The sequence below is a fragment of the Cavia porcellus genome, unplaced genomic scaffold (assembly GCF_034190915.1).
Source record: "Cavia porcellus strain 051 isolate PalLab524CR breed Dunkin Hartley unplaced genomic scaffold, mCavPor4.1 scaffold_22, whole genome shotgun sequence".
Taxonomy (NCBI): Eukaryota; Metazoa; Chordata; class Mammalia; order Rodentia; family Caviidae; genus Cavia; species Cavia porcellus.
In genome coordinates, this window is record NW_026947505.1 from 64,314,699 (window position 1) to 64,340,087 (window position 25,389).

General features: G+C 35.5%; 1 protein-coding gene across 4 annotated transcripts in view; it reads right to left on the reverse strand.

The window, feature by feature from the left end:
- The window catches only part of Fbxl4 (F-box and leucine rich repeat protein 4), a 93,818-nt gene that overhangs the window by 65,719 nt on the left and 2,710 nt on the right, over positions 1-25,389 (reverse strand). For 3 of the 4 annotated variants that reach the window (XR_010042027.1, XM_063233283.1, XM_005002627.4), the window contains exons 2-4: positions 16,352-16,469; positions 15,150-15,731; positions 9,559-9,904 (exon numbers count right to left, since the gene is read on the reverse strand). Coding sequence is in view for 3 of the 4 variants with exons in the window: in XM_063233283.1 (XP_063089353.1) it covers positions 9,559-9,904; positions 15,150-15,661 (858 nt within the window). In the remaining variant the exon portion in view is untranslated. Of the gene's footprint in view, positions 1-9,558; positions 9,905-15,149; positions 15,732-16,351; positions 16,470-20,860; positions 20,930-25,389 lie in introns of all 4 variants that reach the window. The other variant, XM_063233282.1, reaches the window with a different exon arrangement.

The following is a 25,389-nucleotide window of genomic DNA, read 5'->3' on the forward strand; positions in this document are numbered from 1 at the left end:
GATAAAGGGGCCAAACGTTCACTGGAAGAATGACGGTCTCTTTAATAAATGGTTTTAGAAATACTGGCTCTACATATGCCAAAAACTAAAACTAGACCCATGCCTATCACCATGCACTAAACTATAATCTAAATGGATCAAACATCTGAATATTAAAACAGAAAAAATAAAATCTGCTGGAAGACAAATTAGGTAAAAATCTTGAAGTCACAGGGGCAGGTAGAGAATTCATGAACAAGACTCAAACCATATGGGAAATTCTTCCCAGAATTAATAACTGGGATCACCTCTTATTAAAAAGTTTCTGCATGTCAAAGAAATCTCCATCACAGTGAAAACAAAACCCACAAACTGGGAAAAACTCTTAGTAAACTGTTCCTCAGACAAAGGACTTCTGTCTAAAACATATAAAGAATTTTTTAAAAAATCAGACCCCCAAAATTCAAAGACCCAATCCAAAAATGGGCATCTGTGATGAATACACAGTTCTCAGATTAAGAAATACAAATGGAGGGCTGGGGATTTAGCTCAGCAGCATAAGCACCTGCCTTGCAAGCAGGTGGTCATGAATTTGATCCCCAGTACCGATAAAAAAGAAAAAGACCAAAAAAAAAAAATACAAATGGAAAATAAATACATGAAAAAATGTTCACCATCATTACTCATTAGAGAAATACAAATTAAAACAACACTGAGATTCCATCTCACTCCAGAGAGAATGGCCAGGATCAAGAAAACTACCAACAACAAATGCTGGAAAGGCTGTGGGGAAAAAGGAACTCTCTTGTACTGTTGGTGGGAGTGCAGACCACTGTGAAGGTCAGTCTGGATATTCCTCAAAAAGCGGGGATTGGAAGTCCCATTTGACACAGCTATTCTACTTGTAGGTATATTCCCAGAAGACCTGAAAACATCATACCACAATGATACATGTGCACCCATGTTGATAGCAGCACAATTTGCAATAGCCAGATCTTGGAAACAACCTAAGTGTCCATCAACTGAGGAATGGATAAAAAAGTTGTGGTATTTTTATATAATGGAGTACTACTCAGCTATAAAGAATGATCACATTGAGATATTTATAAATAAATGGACGCAACTTGAGACCATGCTCATAAGCAAAATAAATCAAACTCACGCGTATAAATACCATGTAGTCTCCCTAGTGTAAGAAATGGTAAGAGTACATAAGATTTTATGGTAATCCTGATTCCCCATTACACCACTTAGCAGCCTTATAATGTTTTCATTCATTAGTTGGAATGGTTTTATTCTGTTTTATTTTTATTATGTGTGATGGTATGAAAAGCTATTTTGAAGAAAACAAGAGATTATAATAGCCAGTGCTGATATAGTAGCATCTTGCTTCAAAATCCTACTATGCTTTTTTCCTTCTGTTTCCATTGGTTCTATCTTGTTTTATCCTACTGAATTTTATTATATGTGATAGTATGAACAAATTTTTTATGGAAAATGAGATAATATAGCAGCCATTGTTTGTTTCAGTTATTTGGTTCTGAATCCCCTGTGATACTTTCATTCTCTTGAATGGTCTTATACTATTTTGTTATGTTTGATACTATTGTATGTGAAGGTATGCTCAACTGTATCAGCGAAAGATGGTAGCTACTGTTAATATCGGGTTGTCTTGTGGTGAAGTGCTGTGTTGCTTACATTCTTCTTTTCTGATCTGCTTTGTTCTGCCTTCTTTTGTCTTAACCTCTTTAAAATAAAAAAAATTAAAAATGGGCATCTGACATGAACATGTGCTTCTCAGATGAAATACAAATGGGAAATAAGTATATGAAAAATGTTTATCATCACTGGTTATTCAAAAGATGCAATTAAAACATCTGAGATTTCATTTCACTCCAGAAAGAGTGACTATTATCAAGAAGTCAACCAATAACAAATGCTACAGGGGTTGCTTGGGAAAAGGAACCCTTCTCTACTATTGTTAAGAGTGTAGACTGGCGCAACCATTGTAGAAATCAGTGTGGAAAATTCTTTAAAAACTAGGATTGGAGGTCCCATTTGACTCTGCTATTGCCCTTGTGAATATCTTCCAGAAGACTTTAAAAACATTACATCACAGCAATATATGTGCATCTAAGTTTATAGCAGCATAATTTGTAATCACTAAATCTTGGAAACAATTCAAATGCCCTTCAACCAAGAAAGGAATTTTTTAATATGTGGTTTTTAAACAATTCAGTCATAATGAAGGACAAACTGGAGACTGCAGGGGGATGGGCACATACCTGAGATCAAACTCACGACCTTGCGCTTGTCAGGTAGGTACTTTGCCATGGAGCTATATTTCCAGCCCCAAGACTTTCATAGGTAAACAGATGCAATTTGAGATCATATTCATAAGTGAATTCAATCAGACCCACATGTGTACAAAGTGTCTCACTAGAGTGAGAAGGTGAACAAGTAAATAAGATCCAAAAGGTACAATAGATATTGTGAATTGGGAAGAAATTGTTCAAAAAAAAGAGACACTTACGGGAGAAAGATAAAAAGAAAGGAAAAGGGAAATGTGTGTGCGCGTATGTGTGTGTGCGTATGTGTGTGTGAGTGTGTGTATCACCTATAGTAAGGCTTGAGGTATCCTTGCTTATTTACTTTTAACCTTTGAACTAGGCTACACACACACACACACACACACACACAAGACAGGTAAGACAATTATATAGCGAGTTTCTCTTAGTTCATGGGAAAAAAAGATCTGTGCTAATATTGTTTCGATGCTATTTTATGCCTATATTTTGTACTCCGAGTAACTACTATGAAGATAACAATGCACACTGTGCATCAATTACTGTTACGTTCCTGTTAGCCTGATTTGAAAGTTTTATACTTTTCTTCTTAAAAAAAAAAAAAAAGCTGTTTAAACTGGCCCTGATGGCACATGCCTAGAATCCTAGCACTTGGGAGACTGATGTAGGATTGTGACCTGAGTGCAACTTGTACTACATAGCAAGACCCTCTCTAATAAAACAAAACTAATCTAACTGAGCGAGGAATTATAAAGAAAAACATTACATATTTACTAAATGTCAAAAATTCAAATAAGGTGGAGTTTTCCACCTACCTAAAATTTTTGTATTTGGCTAAATTCTTTTTTTGTAATTATTCCCTTTAATATAAATGTTGTCTTCAATTTACTGTCTAGGCTCAGTGTTAGTTTCAGGCAAAATATTTCAAAATACAGAAATAGAAACTTTAAAATAAGTTTAAGTTTTCAAAACCGTGTGTGCGTGTGTGTGTGTGTGTGTGTGTGTGTGTGTGTGTGTGTGTGTGTGATGGTGCTAGGGATTGGACAAAGGGCCTTTTGCATTAAGTTATACCCAGGGCCCTTTTTCATTTTTTTATTTTAAGACAGGGTCTTATTGTGATGCTCCTGCCTCAGCCTTCCAGAGTACTAAGATTAAGAGCTTGTGCCTCCACTTGAAAGATTTTTATAAAATATGAGCATCAGCTGCCTAATACATATATCATCTATAGTAAGACTTGAGGTATTCTTGCTATTGACTTGTAACCTTTGAACTAGGCTTTTATAACTTTAGGAGGATTTGTATTTCATATCTGCGGTGAAAACAGGCACTATAAAGATAACAATAATTAGTCCAAAGACTGGCAAAGATTTCCTGCAAAAATTTACTAATGTGTCTGAACTTTCTCCTAGTCCCCCATCCATATACTTTCTTATAAAACCCAGTTTTAAGCAAACAACAAACAAAAACCCTGCTAAGTCAATTTAGCAAAATCCTCAGCCTCTGCCATTCCCTACATAATGCCTGATCACTTGCCTTTAGCAAGAGTCCTGTAAATTCAGTTTTGTCCAAATTCCCCCTGCTTCTTGGACATCTTCTTGGTAATAACCACTCACTAGTTATAAATTCCCACTAGCCCATGGTGTTTGTAGTTGAGCCCAATCTCTCTCCTCCATTATAAAATCCCACTGCAGTGGTCTTGTCATGGTTTATGTCTGTGTCCCCCAGGCCTCATGAGTTTGCACTGTGCATTTGTGATGGCTCATTGTCTAGTGCTTGGATTGATGGTGTCAGTGCTCTACCCATATAGGGGTGGAGTCAGGATGTGATGTAATGGCAGGAAGAAGGTGTGTCTTGCTCTTTGCTGGTTCCTGCTTGCTGTCTGCAGCCGCCATGAACTGGGCCCTGCCATGCCTGCCTGCCTGGGAGCCAACTGAGTGTGGACTGAAACCTCCAAAAACTGTAAGAAATAAACCTTTCCTTTCCCAACTTGGGCTTCACGTATTTTGTCTCAGCAACAAGTAAAAAGTAACTAAGACAGGTCTCTATCCTGATCACAGAAGAATATTTGCTTTAACAAAATCTCTACATCTAGATAGCCCTTTTGACATATAAAGTATACAAACAAACCAAAAAGGTAGAAAATGAGAAATTTATTCCTCTTTACTTTCAACAATTCTAATAATCCCTTCTACCTTAGAGAAAGGTATTTTTAAGTTTTCCTGATCTTCTGATAAATGTGTATGAAATTCTATTCTTGGGTATCCACTGATGGTATTGTAAATACAGTTTAGTACCTTGTTTTTCTCATTTACTGATATACCCTATAGATAGTCCCCAACTGTACAAACAGGACCAAGTGTTTGTTTCAAACATGTGACATAATAACTGAACTGATTATTAGTATATTACCTGCTTTTTCCTGTTGAAAATAATCTTGCAGTGTCACTTTGTATGTTTAATAGGTAAGTTAATGTTGGCAAACTCTGTATGTATATCCTCAAAGTAAGCTACCTGCATTTAAAAGTCTTGCTATATACACAAACTAGCCCTTCTAAAATGTTCAGATTTTATGTATACACAGTAATTTAGTATCCATCCACCTGAATCTTAGCAGTACTGGTATCAAAACTTTATCATCCAAAAGGCAAAAGAAAGAAAATAACATGGGCTGTTTTATTTGTGCTATGGTGAATTCTGCTGCTACTCTTCTATTTATTTAAATTATTCATTTTGTAAATTATATAAATTTAATAGAAAATTTATCCTTTGTCAAAGAAGTTGCTGGTATTTTCTCCCCTCTTTCTGGCCTTTTCTTATCTCTAGATTTTATTATGTATCCATTATTTTTCCCATTTCAGTCATCTTCTACACCAAGTAGGTTTTCATCTAAAATTTTAAAAGTGTATATAGGTAGATGCATTGGATTTCTTGGTTGCAGATTAGAAACAAGATAAATCATTTTCCTTTTCCAGGATTTTCCTGATTATTTTTTGCTTACTTAGATGAATTTTTCATTTAAAAGTTCTAGTTGCATTCTAATTGAAATTTCATTAAACATATCACTACTTTAAGAAAAAATTGACATTTTAGCTTTAATCTTATTTTCCTACTCAAGGGCATGGTATGACTTAACAATTAATGCTCCTAGAGTTCCTAAAGTTATTGCTTTTTGTCTATTAATTTTCCAACCTGCCAACTTATTGTTCCAAGTAGTTATTGGTTTATCCTCCTGAGCATTCTAAAATATAATCATTTTGTCTGTAAATGATGACTTTATAGCTACCATTACAAAATTATGCCTTTTTTTCCTTTCTCATATCCACCAGTATCGGCCAATTCTCCCAGAACAACGCTGCTGTAATTTTGGCTTTAATTCAAATATGAGCCATGAATATGAGCTATATGTATATATAATTTCAAATTTTTTACTAATTAGATTTTTAAAAGTAAAAAGAAACAGACAAAATTAATTTTATTTTAGTTTATGCAACCTATAAAACTATCATGATAACTTATAATCAATGTGAAAATCGTGAGATGTCTGGCATTTGTAAATAAAAGTATTTAAAATCCTTTATGTTTTACACTTTTAGCACACACTAGTGTTAGTTGAAACTCACACTAGTCACATTTTGAGTGTTTACTAGTGCATATAGCTAGTGGCTACCATGCTAGACAATGCATTTCTTGTGTTTGATAATCAAATATGATTATTAGCTTTTGGTTTACATCTACAAGACTGATAAAGTAATTGTTAACAGAAACAGACACAAATATTGGTATTTATTTAGCTGTCATTTGTCAACTAGTTTTGTACATCTACTGAGATGATCTTAGAAATTTTTTCTTTTAACCTAATATGGTATTATTATAGAAATTATCTATGACAAAATCTGTAAATTCCAGTAGTAAATCCTGAATGTTATTGTTATAGTATCCTTTAAAGATAATTTTACTTGCCACTATTTTATCAATGTGTTCACATAAGTGAAATTGGTCCACAGTTTTTTTATGTGCTAATCCCTGTTACTTCTTCTTTATGATTTGAAAATTTAAGTAATAAAGGAATTATACATTCTTAAATGTCCAAAAGCAACTATGCAACTATGAATCACCTGAGCTTGGTAACAGCAGTACTTTAAAATTTGTGGAATTAATATTTTGCTTTAATTATAACACTCAAAGTATTTCACTAGAACTTTTGAGCAGTTACCACTGAGTCGTCATCCTGTATCAGAAGTATTTATTTTTCACAGATGATTTGTTATTTAAATAACAGCCAGCATGCCCTGGTTCCAAATAAAAGTCACCACATTAAATGGTGGAAACATTTTAAAACTTAGTATTTTTTTTTTTTTTTTTTTTTTTTTTGGTACTGGGGATTGAATTCACAACCTCATGCTTGCCAGGCAGGTGCTTGTGCCACTGAGCTAAATCCCCAGCCCCAGCATTAAATCTTAAACAAATATGAAAGTATAAAAAACACTGAAGTCACCAAAATCATGATAGTGACATATGAACACACCTGAATTTTGACTATACAAAGATAGCAGTTTTTAGGCTTAGAAGACAATACCCATTAATCACTATTCAACTAATATCTAGTATCTGTCAAAACCTGTGATTGTATAGGGGAATCCTAGCATAAAGTACCTTGGGTAGTATAATGAATACACAATTATGGTCAGGAAGGCCTCCCAAAACAAAACTGATCTATCTGTCCTCAAAATTCAATATACTGTGTGTGTTTTCCAGCATTAACTCTTTACATGGTGTTCTTTCATCATCGCTAATAGCTCTCCAGGAATAGTGGCTCTATCTTTTGGTTTCTTCTACAGAAGTTTGTTGTACGGATTAAATGTTTTTATATGCATTTGATGCTCTCTGTACTGTTTCCTTCCTTTCTATATAAATATACTGAATTTTCTGCATCATAAACAGATGCATCTCCACCACTTACCATATCTCTTTCCCTTAAATGTAAGTTAGAGGAGATTATATCTACAATTTCGCACTCTCTCATTTTGATAATTTGGAGGGTAACACAAAGAGGTGGCATGTTAGCTAGAAGGCAACAGTCTTGGTGGATAGTCTTATCCATGTTACGGTCTATAATCAAAAGTTTATTACAGAAGTGTTTTTCTGCTTATTCTGAGAGATTAAATACTTTCTGTTTCTGCCAGAAAGCCCTGTGAGGTGCAGCAGAGAAGGCTCTATATTGCTATGGCTAGGGTGTCCCAACAAGTACTATCCATGTGAATTGAGCTGTGTACTGAGGAAGCCCTAAGTTATCCAATTTTATTTCTTGCAGTTTTCTCTGTTAAATCCCAGACTCCAGTCATACAGAAATATTGGAGTTTTCCAACAAGTCACACAATTTATTCTCTTCCTTCTACTAGAAATCCTCTCATATCATTCACTTGAATGCTACATGAAAGGCATTTTATTAGGACTGAATAAAATTTAATAAACTATCTAAAATACATATTTATTGAACCAAATTTCTGTTTGAAATCTTAGGAAATGGATAAATCACAAAGAAGTTATTCCCTTGCCTCCCAACGAACCACCTCCACTGCTGCCATGGCAGATGTCCTCAGAGCTCCGAGGAAAGGCACCATCGGTGCCTCATGTCCTCACTCAGAGTTCAACTCTTCCTTCACCTTTCCTCCCTTCTCACAGTAGAGGCGAGGTGGTCTTTTCCAGTCTAGGAAGCTTCCTTTCCAAAACGCAAGTCTTGGCTTAGCCTGGGGGTGATCTTGATCCTGCTCTTAATTAAATTCATCTATGTTTAGCAATTTTACCTATTGCACAGGGAGTACCACATTTGAAGTGTAAAACATTGTACAGGTATCATGGTTACTATTACAATCAAGCATCTGACAGGCTCTTATCATCCCATGAATGTTAAACTGCTATTGTTTTTATAATGGAATCTGAAATACCACTTTGGAAGGGAGACTTCTAATTTGGTTAAAACTTTAGTATATAAATTTGTCTTTTTAGAAAGTTGATTATATTATTTTTAACCACACACAAATGTTTTCAGTGGGTGACATGGGTGACATAAATCCTTAGCCAAACTTTCTCCACACCTCTGTTCCACTCCCTAAGGATATTTGGTAACAGGTGGGGAATTTTGGTGTCATATGGCTGTGGAACGTACTGGAATTTGATGCTGGGGAGGCAGGCTAAATATATTACAGAAGTACTCCTGTGGGGACACAGTGAAAACAAATTTCAAACTAGAAAGTGCAGTGGTACCATGGTTCACGAACCCAATTCTCTCCACAATTCTGGTTGCAAACTAAACTGGATGAGAACTCAATCAAATTTCCCCATAAGATCAACACTGAACTGAACTACTGAATTTGATTCAGTTCTCATCCACCTCAGTTTGTGACCAGAATTGTGGAAAGAATCAAGTTCATGAACCAAGGTATGGCACTCTATCTGCCTAGACCAAAAATAATGGTACAAAAATACAGAGTTAGTACAGAAGAACAAGTAACATTTAAGGAAATGATAGTTATAAAATAAGCATTCATTTCACATTTTATTATACTATCTCTAACAGCAAATAATCTTTGACATTGTGTAGTTATGAATTAAAGTGGTAATATTTTACTGGTCTATGTTTTTGTTTAATGTTACTTAGTAATACAAGAATATGTAATTAACAACTTATGCACAATCACTAAAATAAGTCTAACAAATGAGGCACAATTAACTAATATAATTTTGTCTAGTTTCTCTACAATTAACATATACAACACCAGCTTAAACACTGCATTTTTTTTCTCCTATATAAGAAACTAAAATTATGGGCTTGGAATTTAGCTCACTGGCACAAGTGCCTGCCTGGCAAATGCAAGGTCGTGATTTCAATCCCCAGTACCAAAAAACTCTATATCGATATCGATATATATGTATGATAAAATAAACGATAATAGGAAGTAGGGAAACAGATCTTTCTCAAACTGGAAAGCATGAAGAGATAGAGGAGTTAGGAGGGGGGAGACGAAAATGGGATAAAAAAAGGAATTAAGATGCTTAATATACATGTTCCAAATTCATACAAGAAAAGCAAACATTATGTACTGTAAATATGTTCTAATAAACAGAATAACTGAAAAAAATTTACAACACATCAGAGTATATGCTCCTTACCAATGCCTCTATTTCTCTGATTAACAGCAAAATAAACATTAATAGCCAAGCATTAAAAAGTCAGTGTTATATTCAATATTGCTACTGAATATTTTTGGCTTACCTCATATGGCAGCTTATCAAAATATCCATTATTTGGACCTTCCCTGAGGGCAGCACTGCTAAACTTTTTGTTAAGATTGTCTATTCCACAACTATCCTTTTCTTCATAATCATCGTCTTCTAGATCATTCATGTCAATAAGTGAAGTCTTGAGAGAAAGCACTGGCTTGTCTTTTGTACCATGTAGCACAACCGCATCTAATTCAGTGTAATAATCCAGGAGAGAACTATTTACTTCCAGTCGTATAAGATTTGTGGGAAAATTTATCTGCTTAATACAAGGTTTAAATTGGCGAGCCTGGGAAGCATTCACCTTCGTAGGCTTCTCTGACCAAAGAATCTCCCATCTGCCAAAGAAAGAAACTTCCCTTATAATATAGTTTGGAATGAGATCTACTTTAACGCAATACAGTATAAGAGACAGGTGTCACATAAATTAACGGGAAAAAACACATGAATTGTTTCTAGGACATGAGAAAATGTTTTAAACTAAATTTTATAGATATACATTGTAACCTATTTTACATTGGTCCATGTAAAGAAATAAACAAACCCTAAGTAAGGTGTAAAGCTGTTCTGTTATGTTAAACTAGCTGTAGAAACTAAACTGATTATCTTACTTCACAAAGGTTTCCTTCTATAGCTTTTCATTCCTTTTACTAACCTCATACAAACTCAAAACATACATGATTATTGATTTTTTTCTCTTAAACATAGTTCTTAAGTTTTGTTAACTGTTTCAGAAAATTGTCTTTTATATATGCATTTCTCTTGAATTTCTGTTTTTGTCAACTGGTCATTCCTGCACCGCCAGTAACTAGTAAGTATCTAACACATTAAAGGTCAATAACATTCTTTCTTATCCCTTTAAATGAACTACTAGCCATACAAATTAGTCGCTACTTTCTATCAAGTAAGTTTTATTTCCCCATTTGTATCTTTTGTTCATGTTGTCTTGCCCCAGTGAATGCCCAACCTGCTCGTATTATTTGCCCATCTACTCTTCAAGGGTTACCTAACTAATATCCCGTGTCCGTGTAAGTCTTCTCATAAAATTATTTTCCAAAATGATATGCAGGTTCTTCATAACATACTATCATTCATCAGGTGTTTAAAATTCTCACGTCATAGTCAACATTGTTCTCTAATACAGCAGAGAAAATTAGAAACAAAAATACTTCAATAAACATTTGTCTTCTATTTCTCCTTAATTTGGTTAACAGACTTTTTTTCAAACTAAAAAGTGTAGCTTGATACTACAAAATGCTTTCCAAAATACATAAAAATAATCACTGAAAGCATTATATATTTTTAAAATAATCTCTAACTTGATAAGTGAGGCATATCTCCTTCTGATGTCATTTATAATTCACTGATAACAATTAAAATGTTTACTAATCATAAAAGACTATTACTCACCCCCTAAAAAAACCTGTTGGTTCATTTCCTTAGCACAATGATCTAGTGATAAGTGGTAAGTAAATGAAAGTAAAAAGTGATTAACCACTATATAGGAAATTAAATTCAACAAGAGTGTCAATCTCACAGAAGAAATTTAAAACATGGAAACTATTGGCATAGAAAGACCCTAACAGTCTATAGACCAAGAAGGGGCCACACTCTTTGAAGAATAACAAAGGAGCATTGCATAATCTCTACTTTCAGGAATAAAAACATAAGATAGAATTTCAATGGGAATTCATTTTAAAATTTACTTTTAATAAATTACTTTTTATTAACATCACATTAATTATACATATTAAAAAGGTTCAATGTGATAATTCCAAATATGCAAAGCATTGATCAAATCCAATCTCCTTGGATTTGGAGGAGTAGAAATACTCCTGCCCCTACATTCTTCCCAATCTCTAGCAGTTACTTTTCTACGTATGGGATTGACTTTTATTGGCTTCCACATATGAGAAAAATACTATATGGTATCTTCCTCTGTCTGGCTTATTTCACTTTACAAAATATTCTCCAGTTTACTGTAAATGATAGGATTTCGTTTTTTTAACCACTGAATAATACTTCATTAAACATATATATCCTGGTTTTTTTATTCATTCATCTGTTGATGGGCATGTAGGCTGATTCTATATCTTAGCCAGTATGAGTAGCACCATCACAATTATGAGAATTCAGGCATCTCTTCAGGATATGGCTTTCACTGTTTTGGATATATACCCAGAAGTTTAATATTCAATAGGAATTCTATTAAACATCACTCTGGGAATGAATAACCACAGAACAGAGAACTGTAACAGTAGGAATCTTTATAATTTCTAGACTCTTTATAGCTACCCTATATTTGCTAATTTTACAGATTTTTCTCCTGAAAAGAATAAAATTCATCAAACACAAAGAGCCTGAGTATCTGTATTCAGAGACAACAACCCAGCCCATCTGCAATTGGCAACTAACACACTACCATTCTGTGTGAAAGGCCTGATCAATTTTAACTTAAATGACAAAATCATGTTTCTTGGTCCACAATGTCAAAGTGACTAGATCATTACAAATTTGTGAAACTATTGCTTAAGCAACGTTTTTTGGCAGCTAATTCTCTCTAGGACAGTCACTTTCTTTCTCCCTGTTCTCTTAACTTCATTATATAAAGTGCTTTCAACATTAAAAAAAAAAAAATTCATGCCACCAATTTTCATTCCCACACAATGTAATTCCAATCTTTAATATGATTTCAATTTGTCATTTTTTTTCCCTAACTTTTCCTTCCCAACTGTAACCCTGAGCTAGCCGATTTTCTGACTTAAACATGCATCCACTGAGATGCTATACTTAGGATCAGATCACTCACAATTGTTTTCCTTTACTCAAGGAACTGGTGAGAAGTAAGCAAAGATATATCTTGTAGAACTACCTAGAAGTTGAATGAAATAGGTGAAAGCCGCTTTTACATTTTGAGTGGTTGGGATTATGAGGTCCACTTCCAACAAAGAAATACTCCAACGCGTGTTTACCCATTCTTAAGGTGGGCACAGAGTCTTGTGCTAAGTCACAAAGATCTCTGAAAGGGCTTTCCTTCTTCCCTTTCTCAGCCACACAGCAGCCTCCTGCTCAGGTCATTCACTTCCTAAAGGAAGTGATTTTTGAGCCCTCTAGCTTAGGTTCTGGCCTCTGCCAAGTCCCTGTGAGTCCCTGATCCCCTTCCAGGCTGGCTTGGGAGCTCTGAGAACAGCCACTTTTTGTCTGGCCCTTTGTCCTGTGCCAAGAAGTGAATGGGAAAAAAGGGCGTTGGTCCATGAATGTGTCTCACTGCCTAAAGAAATTCACCAAAACCTTAAGAGGTACTGAATTGGGGCGGCAGAATTACAGGTATTTTCTCTGTGCTGCTTTTGCTTTTTGAATTTTCCAACTATATTTTTACTGAAATATTCTGATTTCATAATCAGTAAAATTTTAAAATGGCTTTTCTTATAATCAAATTCCTTTTCTCTTAAAAATTTCATGGTATTTTCTGAGGGATAAAGTTAAATACCAGTAAAACAAGTTAGAGACATATCTGTAAATATACTGAACTTTAATCAAAATTACATGCCAGGACTTTCAGGATAAGGAAATGATTTGTACTCAAAATCAGTTATACAGCCATGAGGTTTTAGATTGGAGAAAACATACTACAGATTTCATAGATCTCATACCCAAACTCATTCAGTTTTTTAGAAAAGAATGTGGATAATGCTGTAGGAAAGAGGCAGAGTGACAGCTTGATAACAACAATTCTCACATAAGAAAGGATCTTGCCTAAATTTGTACATTTTTTCCTTCTCAAGGGGAAATAAAACCATTGTATTAAAGGATGCTGGTTTTCTGTGTTTTTAATGACTCACTAATAATGCTGTACATAATGAATAATCAAAATAGTTCTGAAAACAAAAAGATTATCCTGGCAGGCTCTGATCCAAGCTGAGCTGAGCTTTGTTTTGTGGTGGGTTGAAGAAGAGCTCCCTTCAGAATGAAAGGGACAGCCAGGAGGCAGCGGGTCGCAGGAGTGGCAGCTGACACCAGCTCTCTCCTACAGCACCTGATCTGGAGCCTACAAGTTTAACAGGTACCCAGGAGCCACTTCAGACTAGAAAAAACCCATAAGGGCCGGGAGTTTTGTCATTTTGCACATTGTTCACTGTGTATCCTTAATACCTAGAACAATATCTAGCACATGGGAGACACTAAAATATTTAATGAAGAAGAGAACTAGTGGTGATCTAAGGACCTAAACACTGGTAATATCACCAATAGAAAAATGGGCAAATAATATAATCAGGGAGTTCAAACAAAAAGAAATATAAACATCTCAAATATTTAAAAAGGTACTTCAACCTTAGAGACAATACTGTAAAAGAATTTTAATAAATTTAACATGAAAGAACATTTTTTATCTACTAAACTGCAAAAATAAGTTTATTAACATATTCTATAGGTGTAACTTTGTTAAAACCTGCATATTTGTAGACTGTAAGTAGAAACATAAATAGGTTCAGAGCATTCAGGGGAAATTTGGCCCTCTATATCAAAGTTACAAATATGTGTATCTTTGGCCAAGCAACTCTTCTGGGAAGCTAATTCCACAGATATACTAGAACTTAGGTGAAACAACTTATGATAGGGTCATTCTTTGCTCTAATGTTAATAATAGCAAGACTTTCTACAAACAACTAACTGTTCATCGATTGGGGACGTTAATAAATTGGGGTACATCCACACTCAGCATTACTTACAGACATAAGAAAGAGGAAAAGGCACATGTCTGAATATGTTCAATATATCAGTGAATCAAGATACAAAACAATAATGTTCATTTTTGTAAATTAAGAAAATAAAAATATACTTGTAGTTCTTGTATCTACAGAAAATAACTTAAAAAAAGTATGGTAAATAAGTGTTTGCTTTTGAAGAAAGGTTGGTTCACAGGCACATGGAGAACAGGATATATGTAAGGCTGCATTATATGCTCTTTTAGATTATTGGACTATGTGATTAACCACCTACTCAAACAGCTACGTTTTTAAAAAAATCAAAAGGTTGAACTGCAAAAATAGTTAAAGGAACTGCTAAGCAAATTAATCACATCAATAGGCTTGCAAAGAGAATGTACTACCTAAAGGAGCAGTTATTTTTAAACAAATATGCTTATTACAAAAACATCTACTAAACATTAAGTTTAATCCTCCAAAGATTTTCTCTAAAGTATCAGTATATAAGCATATTTTGAGTTACTCAAAATATTTTAAAACAATGCTTATGTGAAAACATTTTAGATGGCATATTACCTAATAATCTCTAGATTAGTTCATGTTCATAACAGTTCAAATTGTTCTTTTTAGTTAGATTAAATTTTATGACAAGTAAGTATTATGATCTATGAATATTACACTGTGAGGTTAGAGGAGAAAGCATTTACTAAATCTTTATGCATCTGATCTCTCATGCCTATCAGGATATCAAGGAATATTTTCAAAATCATTTGTTTAAATTACCTATAAGAATGCTCCCAATAAAAAAAGACCTCCAATGTTGAAACAACGAATACTTTTCAGTCACAAAGTATAGGCAATTAAAAATGAGTCTTACCTTACTTCAGCAGACGGATTTGGGGAATAAGGATTTGCAGAACATGCCAGAATTCTGATGACTGCTCCAGGATGATAGGTTTCCAGAATATGAACAGCTATAGGATATACTTGTTGTTCAAAAGCAAGTTCCACATAGTCGTGGCTCTGAAAATTAGGTGGTGTCCTCTTGAATGGCAAGGAAGCACTAGGACACTGATCCCACCATGTTCCATAAGTTCGAAACACAGCAGTCTGAGTAAAGTCACCAGAACTTGGGAATACATTTGGTACACCTGCCAAATTCCACATGGTATAGGACATGCTATTCTCACTTCCATAATGAGAACTGAAATCCACTACTTCTTTGGCATATTGGACCACCTCTGCATTGAGAGGTGAAGCCCGGCTGTTTGATACTACAGTTCTATGGCTGTTCATCATTTCTCCTCTTGCAGCTGTCCTGGCTCGGCGCCGAAGGCACATATAATAAAACATAGTCAGAACTGTTAACATGGGAAAGACTGGTGACATCTAGATGTGAATTATGAAGCTTCAAAAGGTCAGGTGTCCTCAGTAAGATGCATGAACTCTGAAGGATGTTCTAAAAAATGAATGGCTTGGTGAAGTAAAAAATTTAAATAAGAAGAAAAATGCATGGATAAGGTAACAAATAGGCTTTACCCTCAATGTAATTTCCCATAATGAAACTTTGAGAAAGTAAGTTTTAAATTGTAAATGTGAATATCAGGTATAAATAATTTATCTAATGTATCTGTAAGAAACTTAAACATTTTAAATGTATAAAACATTTATAAAACTGATACTGTAAAACAATGGAAGATGTATGTTCCTCAAAGCCCAATTTTATATAAAATTATAAGCATCACTCATGAAATAACAAGTTCTTGAGCTTTTAAAATTGAAATTATTGAAAATACTTATGCAAATCAAAGTAATCTTAGGCACTTCTATCATTTAATTTTTAACAAATAATTTCCTACCTTTTTATTATTCTTTTCCAAGCATGCTAAGTACAAGTTTCAAATTGTGCAAATACGGTTTTTGGGAGCAGACCGTTAATTCAGACCAACTAAATTAACTGCCTTCCACATCACAGATCACCAGAGTGTTTAATTTATAACTCTAGCATTATTTGTTAGGGCAGCCCCTGGCTGGCTGGCACCTAAGTTGTTGCCAACTATATACTTAGAAATCACTCACCCCAGTTACAATGGTCACAGGATACGCAAGGAAAATGCAGAAGTTGGCACTCATCCATGTGGCCTGAAATTTGTATGATGCTTTCAGATACAAATGCTGAAATTCGACATTTTTTTACCTGTAAAATAACAGTTTTGGAAAACATTTTTATTTCTAAGTCAGGAAGTCAAATATTCCAAAAACATTATTATTACAAATAAACAGCTACTAGGCATACAACTTTAAAATCAAATATGCTACATTTTTCTGAATTTTGTCAGCAACTCTGCATTATTATTTAAATAATTTATGACAAAGTAAAATAAGAAACATAGTAATGGACCTCATTTATCCAAAGATTACAGATCCAGTTTTCCTTCAGATACACCTGTACACATATTTTACTGGGATCAAAACACCAAAAAACAACAAGTGTTTGGTGTGGTGGCACATGCCTATAATTCCAGCAATCTGGAAGAATGAGGTAGAAAGATCTTAAACTCAAACCCAGAAGGGTAACTTAGTGAATCAGGAAAACAATTTCAAAAAAAATGTGGGGAAGGACTCAGTGTATAGGCCCTAGGTTCAATCCCCAGTGCCTCCAAAAAAAAAAAGTTTAGTCTACATGCCAGCCATGGTGATACATGCCTGTAATCTTAGCATCTGAAGAAAGAGGATCCCAAGTTCAAGACCAGCACGGGCCTTGAACAGCAAGTGTGAAGTCAGCCTCCATGGACTACATCACCTGACTTTACCTTAAAAATCCTTTGAGGAGAAAAGATCCAATTTAATCATAAGAAGTCCATAAGAAGCCAGGGGTCTCCCAGAGGCCACTCTTGTTCCTAGTCGGCTCCTACCTGAGAGCACAGGACTGTCCTCAGTCCTCACAGAGTGGCAACCTCTGTCCCATAGTTGTTTTGCTACCCACAAAGTCCTAAGTAAAACTCCTCCTAAGTAAAAGGACAATATACTAATTTCTGTTTAGAAGAATGTGCTCACTTTCCAAAACTAGCACTAAGATTATCAGACACTCCTGCTCAAAGCGTCCAATGATTTTGTGTGTGTGTGTGTGTGTGTGTGTGTGTGTGTGTGTGTGTGTGTGTGTGTGTGTGCTATACAGCATAGAATTTAAAATCCTTGGTTTGGTATTTTAAGGTTCTCCTCAGCTAGCCAGATCTCTTCCAGAAAATCCGATCAAATTCTAACTACCCCTCATATTTTAAATCCCAACTGTCCTATTATTTCTTTCCTAAGCATCTTATTCCTTGTTAGTAAGCACACTCCCACTGCCTTTGTATTAGACCTATCTCCATGAATCCATTTTAGATGTAAGTTTTTTTAAGGTCTTCATTCTTAAAGCACTCAGTACATATGTAGGCAGAGAACGCTTGACATGTTGATAGAAAGGTCATGAGAAAACAAAGGAAAGATTTTATAGAAGTCTAATTTTTTTTTAAGTTATACAACAGAGGGGCTGGGGGTTTAGCTCAGCAGCATAAGCGCCTGCCTTGAAAGCAGGCAGTCGTGAGTTCCACGGTACCGACAAAAAGGAAAAAGTTATACAACAGCATCCTTCTCTTAATATGATCTGGGTCCAAACACTCTAAAATACTTGATGAAATAGAACAAGGAAAACAATGAACAAAGAGATGAACTTAAAGTGTGGAGAATTCACAGCTGTGAAAAACAGGAAACTGAAGGGCAGAGGTCAGGACCTGCAGCTAACCTGACTCCCGAGACTGGTTACTGGCCATCATACAAAAAGGACTTCTACCACTCCTTCAGGAAGATTATCTCAAGACACCGGTCACATCTGAATGGACTTTCCTAAAGCCAAAACTCAAAAAGATTGATCCTATGCGGGGCGTGGTGGCGCGCGCCTGTAGTCCCAGCTGCTCGGGAGGCTGAGGTGGGAGGCTCGCCCGAGTCCAGGAGTTCTGGGCTGCAGTGCGCTATGCCGATCGGGTGTCCACATTAAGTTCGGCATCAATATGGTGACCTCCTGGGAGCGGGGACCACCAGGTTGTCTAAGGAGGGGTGAACCGGCCCAGGTCGGAAACGGAGCAGGTCAAAACTCCCGTGCTGATCAGTAGTGGGATCGCGCCTGCACTCCAGCCGGGGCAATATAGTGAGACCCTGTCTCTAAAAAAAATAAAAATAAAAAAAGATTGATCCTAAACATAAAACCAGGACTGCGAAAGCTTGGGTGCCTGGTCAAAGGCATGAGTAGACATGACATCACCTGATGCTGACAGAGGAAGTCACCAGAGGGAAACAGAGCCCTATAAGCATTTGACTTGCATCAGGCCTACATTCACACTACTTCACTGTTTATAATCCCACCTTACCCTAAGTCAAAAAAGAAAAAAGTAACCACAAACTGGAAATCTTTTAGGATGTGGTAAGCACTGATGTGAATCCTCTTTGTAAAGATGCTTCCACACAGAACAAACCAAATCCATATAGGAGATGCATCACAGTAAAAAATTACAGACCACTATAAAAATGAGCTGAGTGAGGATCAGTCAGTAAACTCAGGGTAGAAGCTTGCATTCCCAAGAATAAGATATTTTTCAGAGAACGGGAGTCAAACGTTTACTAAAACAGTCCTGTAGTGCATGACATTTTGGTCAACCTGGACGGTATGACCTTTGATATCATTTTTCATTCTATAAGCTCCTTCTACTTTCACTTAAAAACTGTTTATCAGAAAGCAAGACAGTTTTATAAAACCAAAGAAGCTTCATGCAAAGGAAGACATCATTCACGTGAACCTTCACAAATATTCTTGGCAAAAAGAGAATTGAGACAAATTGTGAAAGTCAATTTTGGTTGATATATCAAGCCACAAACTTTAAAATTGCCTCTTCGTTAAGTTTTTATCACTGTAGATTATAGGATAATGTCAAAATCAGCAAGATTGTCATGTGGGCAATATTATTTTTAAGCTGTGTTAAAGTTAAATAAAATTTGCATTGCAGCAACATATGTAAAAATGAGTTATAAACTGTAAATATGTGTTCAAGCTTCTTCAGTATTGAAATGTAAAATAGTTGAGTTTTTCTAACACTGTATAAAAGCAGTCTTTTAATTTTTGTGAATAAAGCTAATTTTGGTGAAATAAAGTTAATTTTTATTAAATAGATCTAAAAAAGACAAAAACTTTGAAAGATGAAAAAAAACAGTATATGGAACTGAAAAAGCAAATATTCTTTCCCTATCAATGGTATTCTACTGATGCCATACCAGTTAAAACCTGCTTTTGAAAATAAATAAAACCTATAAATAAAAAGTGAAAACATATAAACCTTTTGCTAATTCCCTTCACTGATTCTAAACTCCTTTTCAGCCTACTAAGATGACACACAAAGGTGGCTTAGGCATGCAGAAGACTGTGTGGAGAAGAAAGGACATCTTCTACTTTTCCCTGAAATGGAATGAAAAGAGGAATACAGCCGTTTTCTTGGGACTCATGTGGGTGCAACAACCAATGTGGAAATCCACGTTGTCCAGGCACGACTGGGCTTCTGCCAAGGCAGAAGTAATCAGCGATAACCAGTGAATATCCCAAAGGGAATGAACCAAGTGCAAAAGGTATAAAACCCTATTTAATGAGCATGGAATTCAAAGACAAAATAATTTTCCTCATCTGGAGCAAATACATAAATATTAGTCTGGAACACTAGATTTTCCTTAATAATCTTTAATTTTTAGGACTCCCAAAACACATATTATTTGCATTTAACAAGAAGTCAGAATTAGAAATAGAATGGTCTTCATTTTATTTGGGGCTTAATTCAATCACTTATGAACAATGATTATAAGAAATTCTCTGAAACACACTGAACTTTTATACAGTACTAACACAACCAAGGAATACAAACAACAGCCATTTTAATTTGTGTCTTACGACTTTCATATTTCTTGGGAAACAACTTGCTTCATAACGACATGATTTTATTATAATACAACTTTATTTTCAACCACATCTTTCCTATTATAAAATGTTTGAGAAAGTTAAACAATGCAATTACAGAGAGATCAGTAACAGTGGAAAAGAGAAATTAAAAGGTATACACACAGGAGAACATGTTTACCACTGAGATCTGAAGTGAGATGGGGATCGATGAGGCAGAGAGAAACAGGATGGCAGGAACTGCCAAGAAGTGAGCCTGTGCTTCAGCAGGGAAGAGGAGGAAGAAAGTGAGCTTCACACAAAATAAAAAGAGGCAACAGAATGACCTAGAGCTACACTCACGAGGTGATGGATGAACCCAGAAAACAAGTTCAATGTTCAACAGACTATTCTCAATTTATATTAGAGTGAAAAAGATACGGAAAATGATTAAAATGACAGAAAACAAGGCACAGTCACATACGGACAGTGGGTCATAACACAACACTTACTTGTGAATATTCTGCAGTAATGTCAATGAAATAATAGAAAAAAGGACTTAGGCAGCTTTGCAGTACAGTACCAAAATGCAGTACAATATACGATGTGTTGGTAAGTCAAGAAAGTGGACAAACCTTAAATGTTTATCATTTCTTAGAAACTGGTCAAGAGTGCCCATTGAAGGAAAGTTTCGCAGGTTGAATCTAGAATAGGAGAAATAAGAGAAAGCATCAAGAAAGAAAAGAATGGAATTATATTTGAATGTGGTGCAGTACTCACCAAATTATACTTGTACTTGCCCCCACACAGAGCATCAGCCCTCTTTCCTGGCCTGCTTCTTTTCCAGCCCTAAAATAACACATGTTCCTATATCCCTTACTGTCTCTCCAAAGCAAGCCTGTCTCCTCCCTCGCTTGTCATCTTCCTCATTCTTCTCAAACGCAGAAAGGCGCCTTTCAAAAAAGATGGTCTTTTTGATAACAGGACATACAAGAAAGCCCCACTCCCCTTTGCACCTGTCTGCACCTTCTCCTTCTCACTTCCGCATACCTGCCACCCTTGCTACAGACCCACCAGAACCCTCACCATCATCAGCCAGACCTGTGCTTTAAGTCTTCAAGTGAAAACAGCAAAACTCCCCCCAGTCCTCTGCTTAGCATTCTCTCAAAGTCCATTTCAAACTTCCTCACCACCCACATATCTTTTGTGTGCTACATATCATTATATGTTACACATCACTTGCTGAAATATTATTCTATCCAATATATGAATTCTACAAATCCAGGGAATGTATCTTAATTATAACTAAACCCTTAGGGCCTGAAGTATGCTGATATATGTTCAAAAAATATTTCTTGTTTAATGGAGATTGGCAGAGTAGATGACGTAAAATTAAAATTTTTTAAAAGTTTAAAATAAACACAGTCAGTGACATGTCAAGTTAAGATACATATGGGAAAAAAAGTTCCATATCTTCATATAGAGAAAAAGGAAAAATGAATAATAAAAACTGAAACACAATAGGTAAGAATCGAATGCATGACCTTCTTTGAAGGAATCCAAAAAGGAATAGTATACATATTGAAATTTTACTGTTCAAAGAAAATGTAAAAAAGTAGTAACTTTTGTTAGTATAAAAGCACCCACTGAATACATAAAAGAGACTTGACTCTGGCCCCAAAGAAACTCTGATTGAAATTAAAGAAAGATTCATGAAAGAGATGACTGGAGAGGTAAAAGAAAGCTATTTTCTCAACTGTAATGACGTCTTTTATAACACCTTAAATCTATGTTAAACCCTTAGTTGATTACAGAGAACTGGAAGAAGTATGGGTGAAAAAGGCAGTGCCTAAAAAAAAGGGAGAATTTAAGAGCCAAGAAAAGAGACAGAACACGAAAGGCAAGAACATAAAACATGTAAAATGGCAGGTTAAAATTGTTACAACAAATGGATATACATTGGAGAATCAGGCTAAGCGTTAGCAAAAGCATCCCTTTTCCTTCATTATAATTATTTACATTCCAATTGTGTTATATGCTTAAAACTTACTAAAAATAACAGTACAGTAAGGAGTCTACTGTAGAGATATTGTAAGACTTTACGTACCTCTCTTCCCTAGGTAAATTCTTCTCTAGTTAAGACATTTTCACTTTAATATTTTTTTTAATAAAAAGGCCTGCCGTGCCTTAAATAAGTACCACATACTTGGTCCTCAGCTTGGGGTGGTAGAACCTTTAGGAGAGCGGGCCCAGTGGGAAGAAGTTCAGTCATCGTGGGCATGCTCTTGAAAGGGATGCGGTACCCCAGGCCCAACGCCTCTCTATCTTTGCCTCCCACCTGCCCTGAAACACATGGACCTCTTCTACCACCTCTCCTGTGATGATATACCCGCTGCTAGAAACCCAAGTCAACAGGGCCAAGTGATCAAGAACTCAAGTTTCTAAAAATATGAGCCTAATAAGCCTTTTTAAAAGTTCATTAGGAACTTTGCTATCGTTCAGTTTATAGTAGCAAGAAAAGTAGAAAAAAAAGAATGAAAGGCATCAATGACTTAAAAAAAAAGCTTTATGATAAATGGAATGCTGATTTTCTGATACAACAGACCTGCAAACCTTCTTCTTACCCAAGACACTATTTCATAGTGACAAGGAAGGACACATTCCTAATTACACAGGGATGATAGTATAAGGTATCCTCAACAGAGATATCATTACGCTATTTATACATTACCTTTCTCTTCATGGCTTCGTAACAGGTAACAGTAAAACATGATTAGGAAGAACGGTGAATTCAGAAGAACCCTAAACCTTTAAAGCACACAAACACACGACAAGCATTTACCCAACACTGAAAAGCAGGAGTACACGGTCACGTTGGTTAGATTTACTGACAACATGCCTGACACAGACAAATGAAAGTCCTAGTTTGACACTTCAGACCAGGTTAGCTGCTTTCATTGCTATAGGTCTGCAGTGGGAAAACATCACAGCAGAAGCACCTGATAGCGCAAAGCTGCTCACTGCAGGGACACAGACAGGGAAACAGGCTGTGGGGAAGAGCAGCAACAAAGTGTGTACCTGCAAGGGAGCTCCCCTGAGCCACCTCCTCCAAAGGTCCCCACCTCCAGAGAGCTCACTGGGCTATGCACATCAGGGGATCGGATTCATTGTTAAGTATAACAACCTGTGGCCTAATTACCTCTCCAGGAGTCTCTTAATACAGTCAGACAATTAAGATTAACCAATAGCTGGGCCTAGAGAGGTTAAGGCAAGAGGACTTGAAAATTCAAGCCCAGCTCAAAATCAAAAATGAAAAAGGCTGGAGATGTAGCTCAGAGCAAACGTCTTAGGTTTTATTCCCAGTATGGAAAGAAAAAGAAGATTAACTTAGTTAATCTTGGTTGAAGAGAGAAAAATGTCATTTGTAAATATTAAAACTGTACTAATTATATTTAGACAAATATTACCTATATATGTTTTAACTGCAAATTTTGTAAGTGAAATAAAGAACATTATACCTAATAAAATAGAGTGGATTCACAGTTATCCTGCCTAACAAAAATCCAAGCACAGTACAAGATTTGTCCTGGGTAGACATTATAGCTAAAAGAGTAACTATAATGATGTAATATTGTTGAACCAATTTGTGGTACCCTTTGCAATTCAAAAGATGTACCTCATTTTAAAAAATGTGTAGTTTGATAAATTTTAACAAAAACATATAATCTTCAAATTTTATACAGCAAAAGCTCTCAGAACATCAAATGAAAAATATACTATGAGAAAGTATTAATAAATAGTATTTCAAGTTGTTAGTAGTCACAATAGCTACTACAAATCAACAAGAAAATGAAACACACTTCAACAGAAAAAAAACAGTCTTATTAGGTTACGAGAATATAAATACCAATAAGCATGTATAGATAGTATCATGAAAATACTTTCAATAAAGAAATGTAAACATTTTTCATCCATAAAATTACTAAATGTAAAAAGTCACATCTCAGCTATAGTTATGACAACATTTTACATGTACATCAGTTTATATATATTTATAAACAAAGACAGAGAGGACTTTTGTTTCAGATTACATCTTATAATTGTGTTTACAGAACACAGGGCCTTGGTGGATAAGAAGGCCTCCTTCTCTAAGAGGACAGTTTGCTTACTGTCAGAAATATAATGTCTCCCTCCAGGACAAAGGAGGCATGTTTACCGACAGCCTACTGTGAGCAGCTCAGTTTCCCTAAACTCAGGACTCCTTTCCTTTAACACAACCTGTTGCATTTACCAATACCCTCTGGCCCTTGTCACATCAAACTATGCAAACTGCAGGAGAGGGTGATACTCTGTGGCTACTGTCAATTGCTGTGCTTTGTTTCTGACCCAGGAGTCTTGTGTCTTCTGCCAGCACCCACAAAATTCTTGGGTTTGCCAGAAACGCATAAATAATAGCAATTGACAATGACATGGCCAAAAAAAAAAAAAACATTCTTATAGAATGTATAATTTGATTCTTACCATCTACTTTTCTGAAAAGGACTATGGCACTTTCTCTGTGAATTTAGAATGTATATATACCCTCTGGCCCAGAAATTTAAGTATTTACACTAGAGAAATAAACAAGCCTGCAAACATATATAAATTGTTTCCCTTATTTACATGGCATTTTTCTCGCTGGATGCCTAAAATCATGCATAATAAGGAAATCTATATATGCAACGTGTTTTTCTATACATATATACCTGTGATAAATTTTATAGTCATTTTCCTTCATAGAAGCAATTGGTGGCTTCTCTTTGGCATACCCAATTTCCAGTATTACCACCCTTGCTTGGCCTATGGGGCCGTGATTAAACAAAATAAGGATTACTTAAATCCAAGCACTGTGAAACCATGACAGCTAATCTGGAAATCATACAGGCTAACAAATGACTAAGAGGCAGGTGGTAGATTCAGCATGGATATACATGATTCATGAAGCAGAGAAGCATGAGATTTCATCACACTATTCACAACAGTGCCCAATCTAAAACTTATCAATTGTTTAGTTCTGGAATTTTCCATTTAATAGTTTTGGGCTGAGACTGACTGTAGGTAACAAACTATGGAAATGAAACTGAAGGTAACGGCAGACATACAAAAATGAATTTTTAATTTTGGG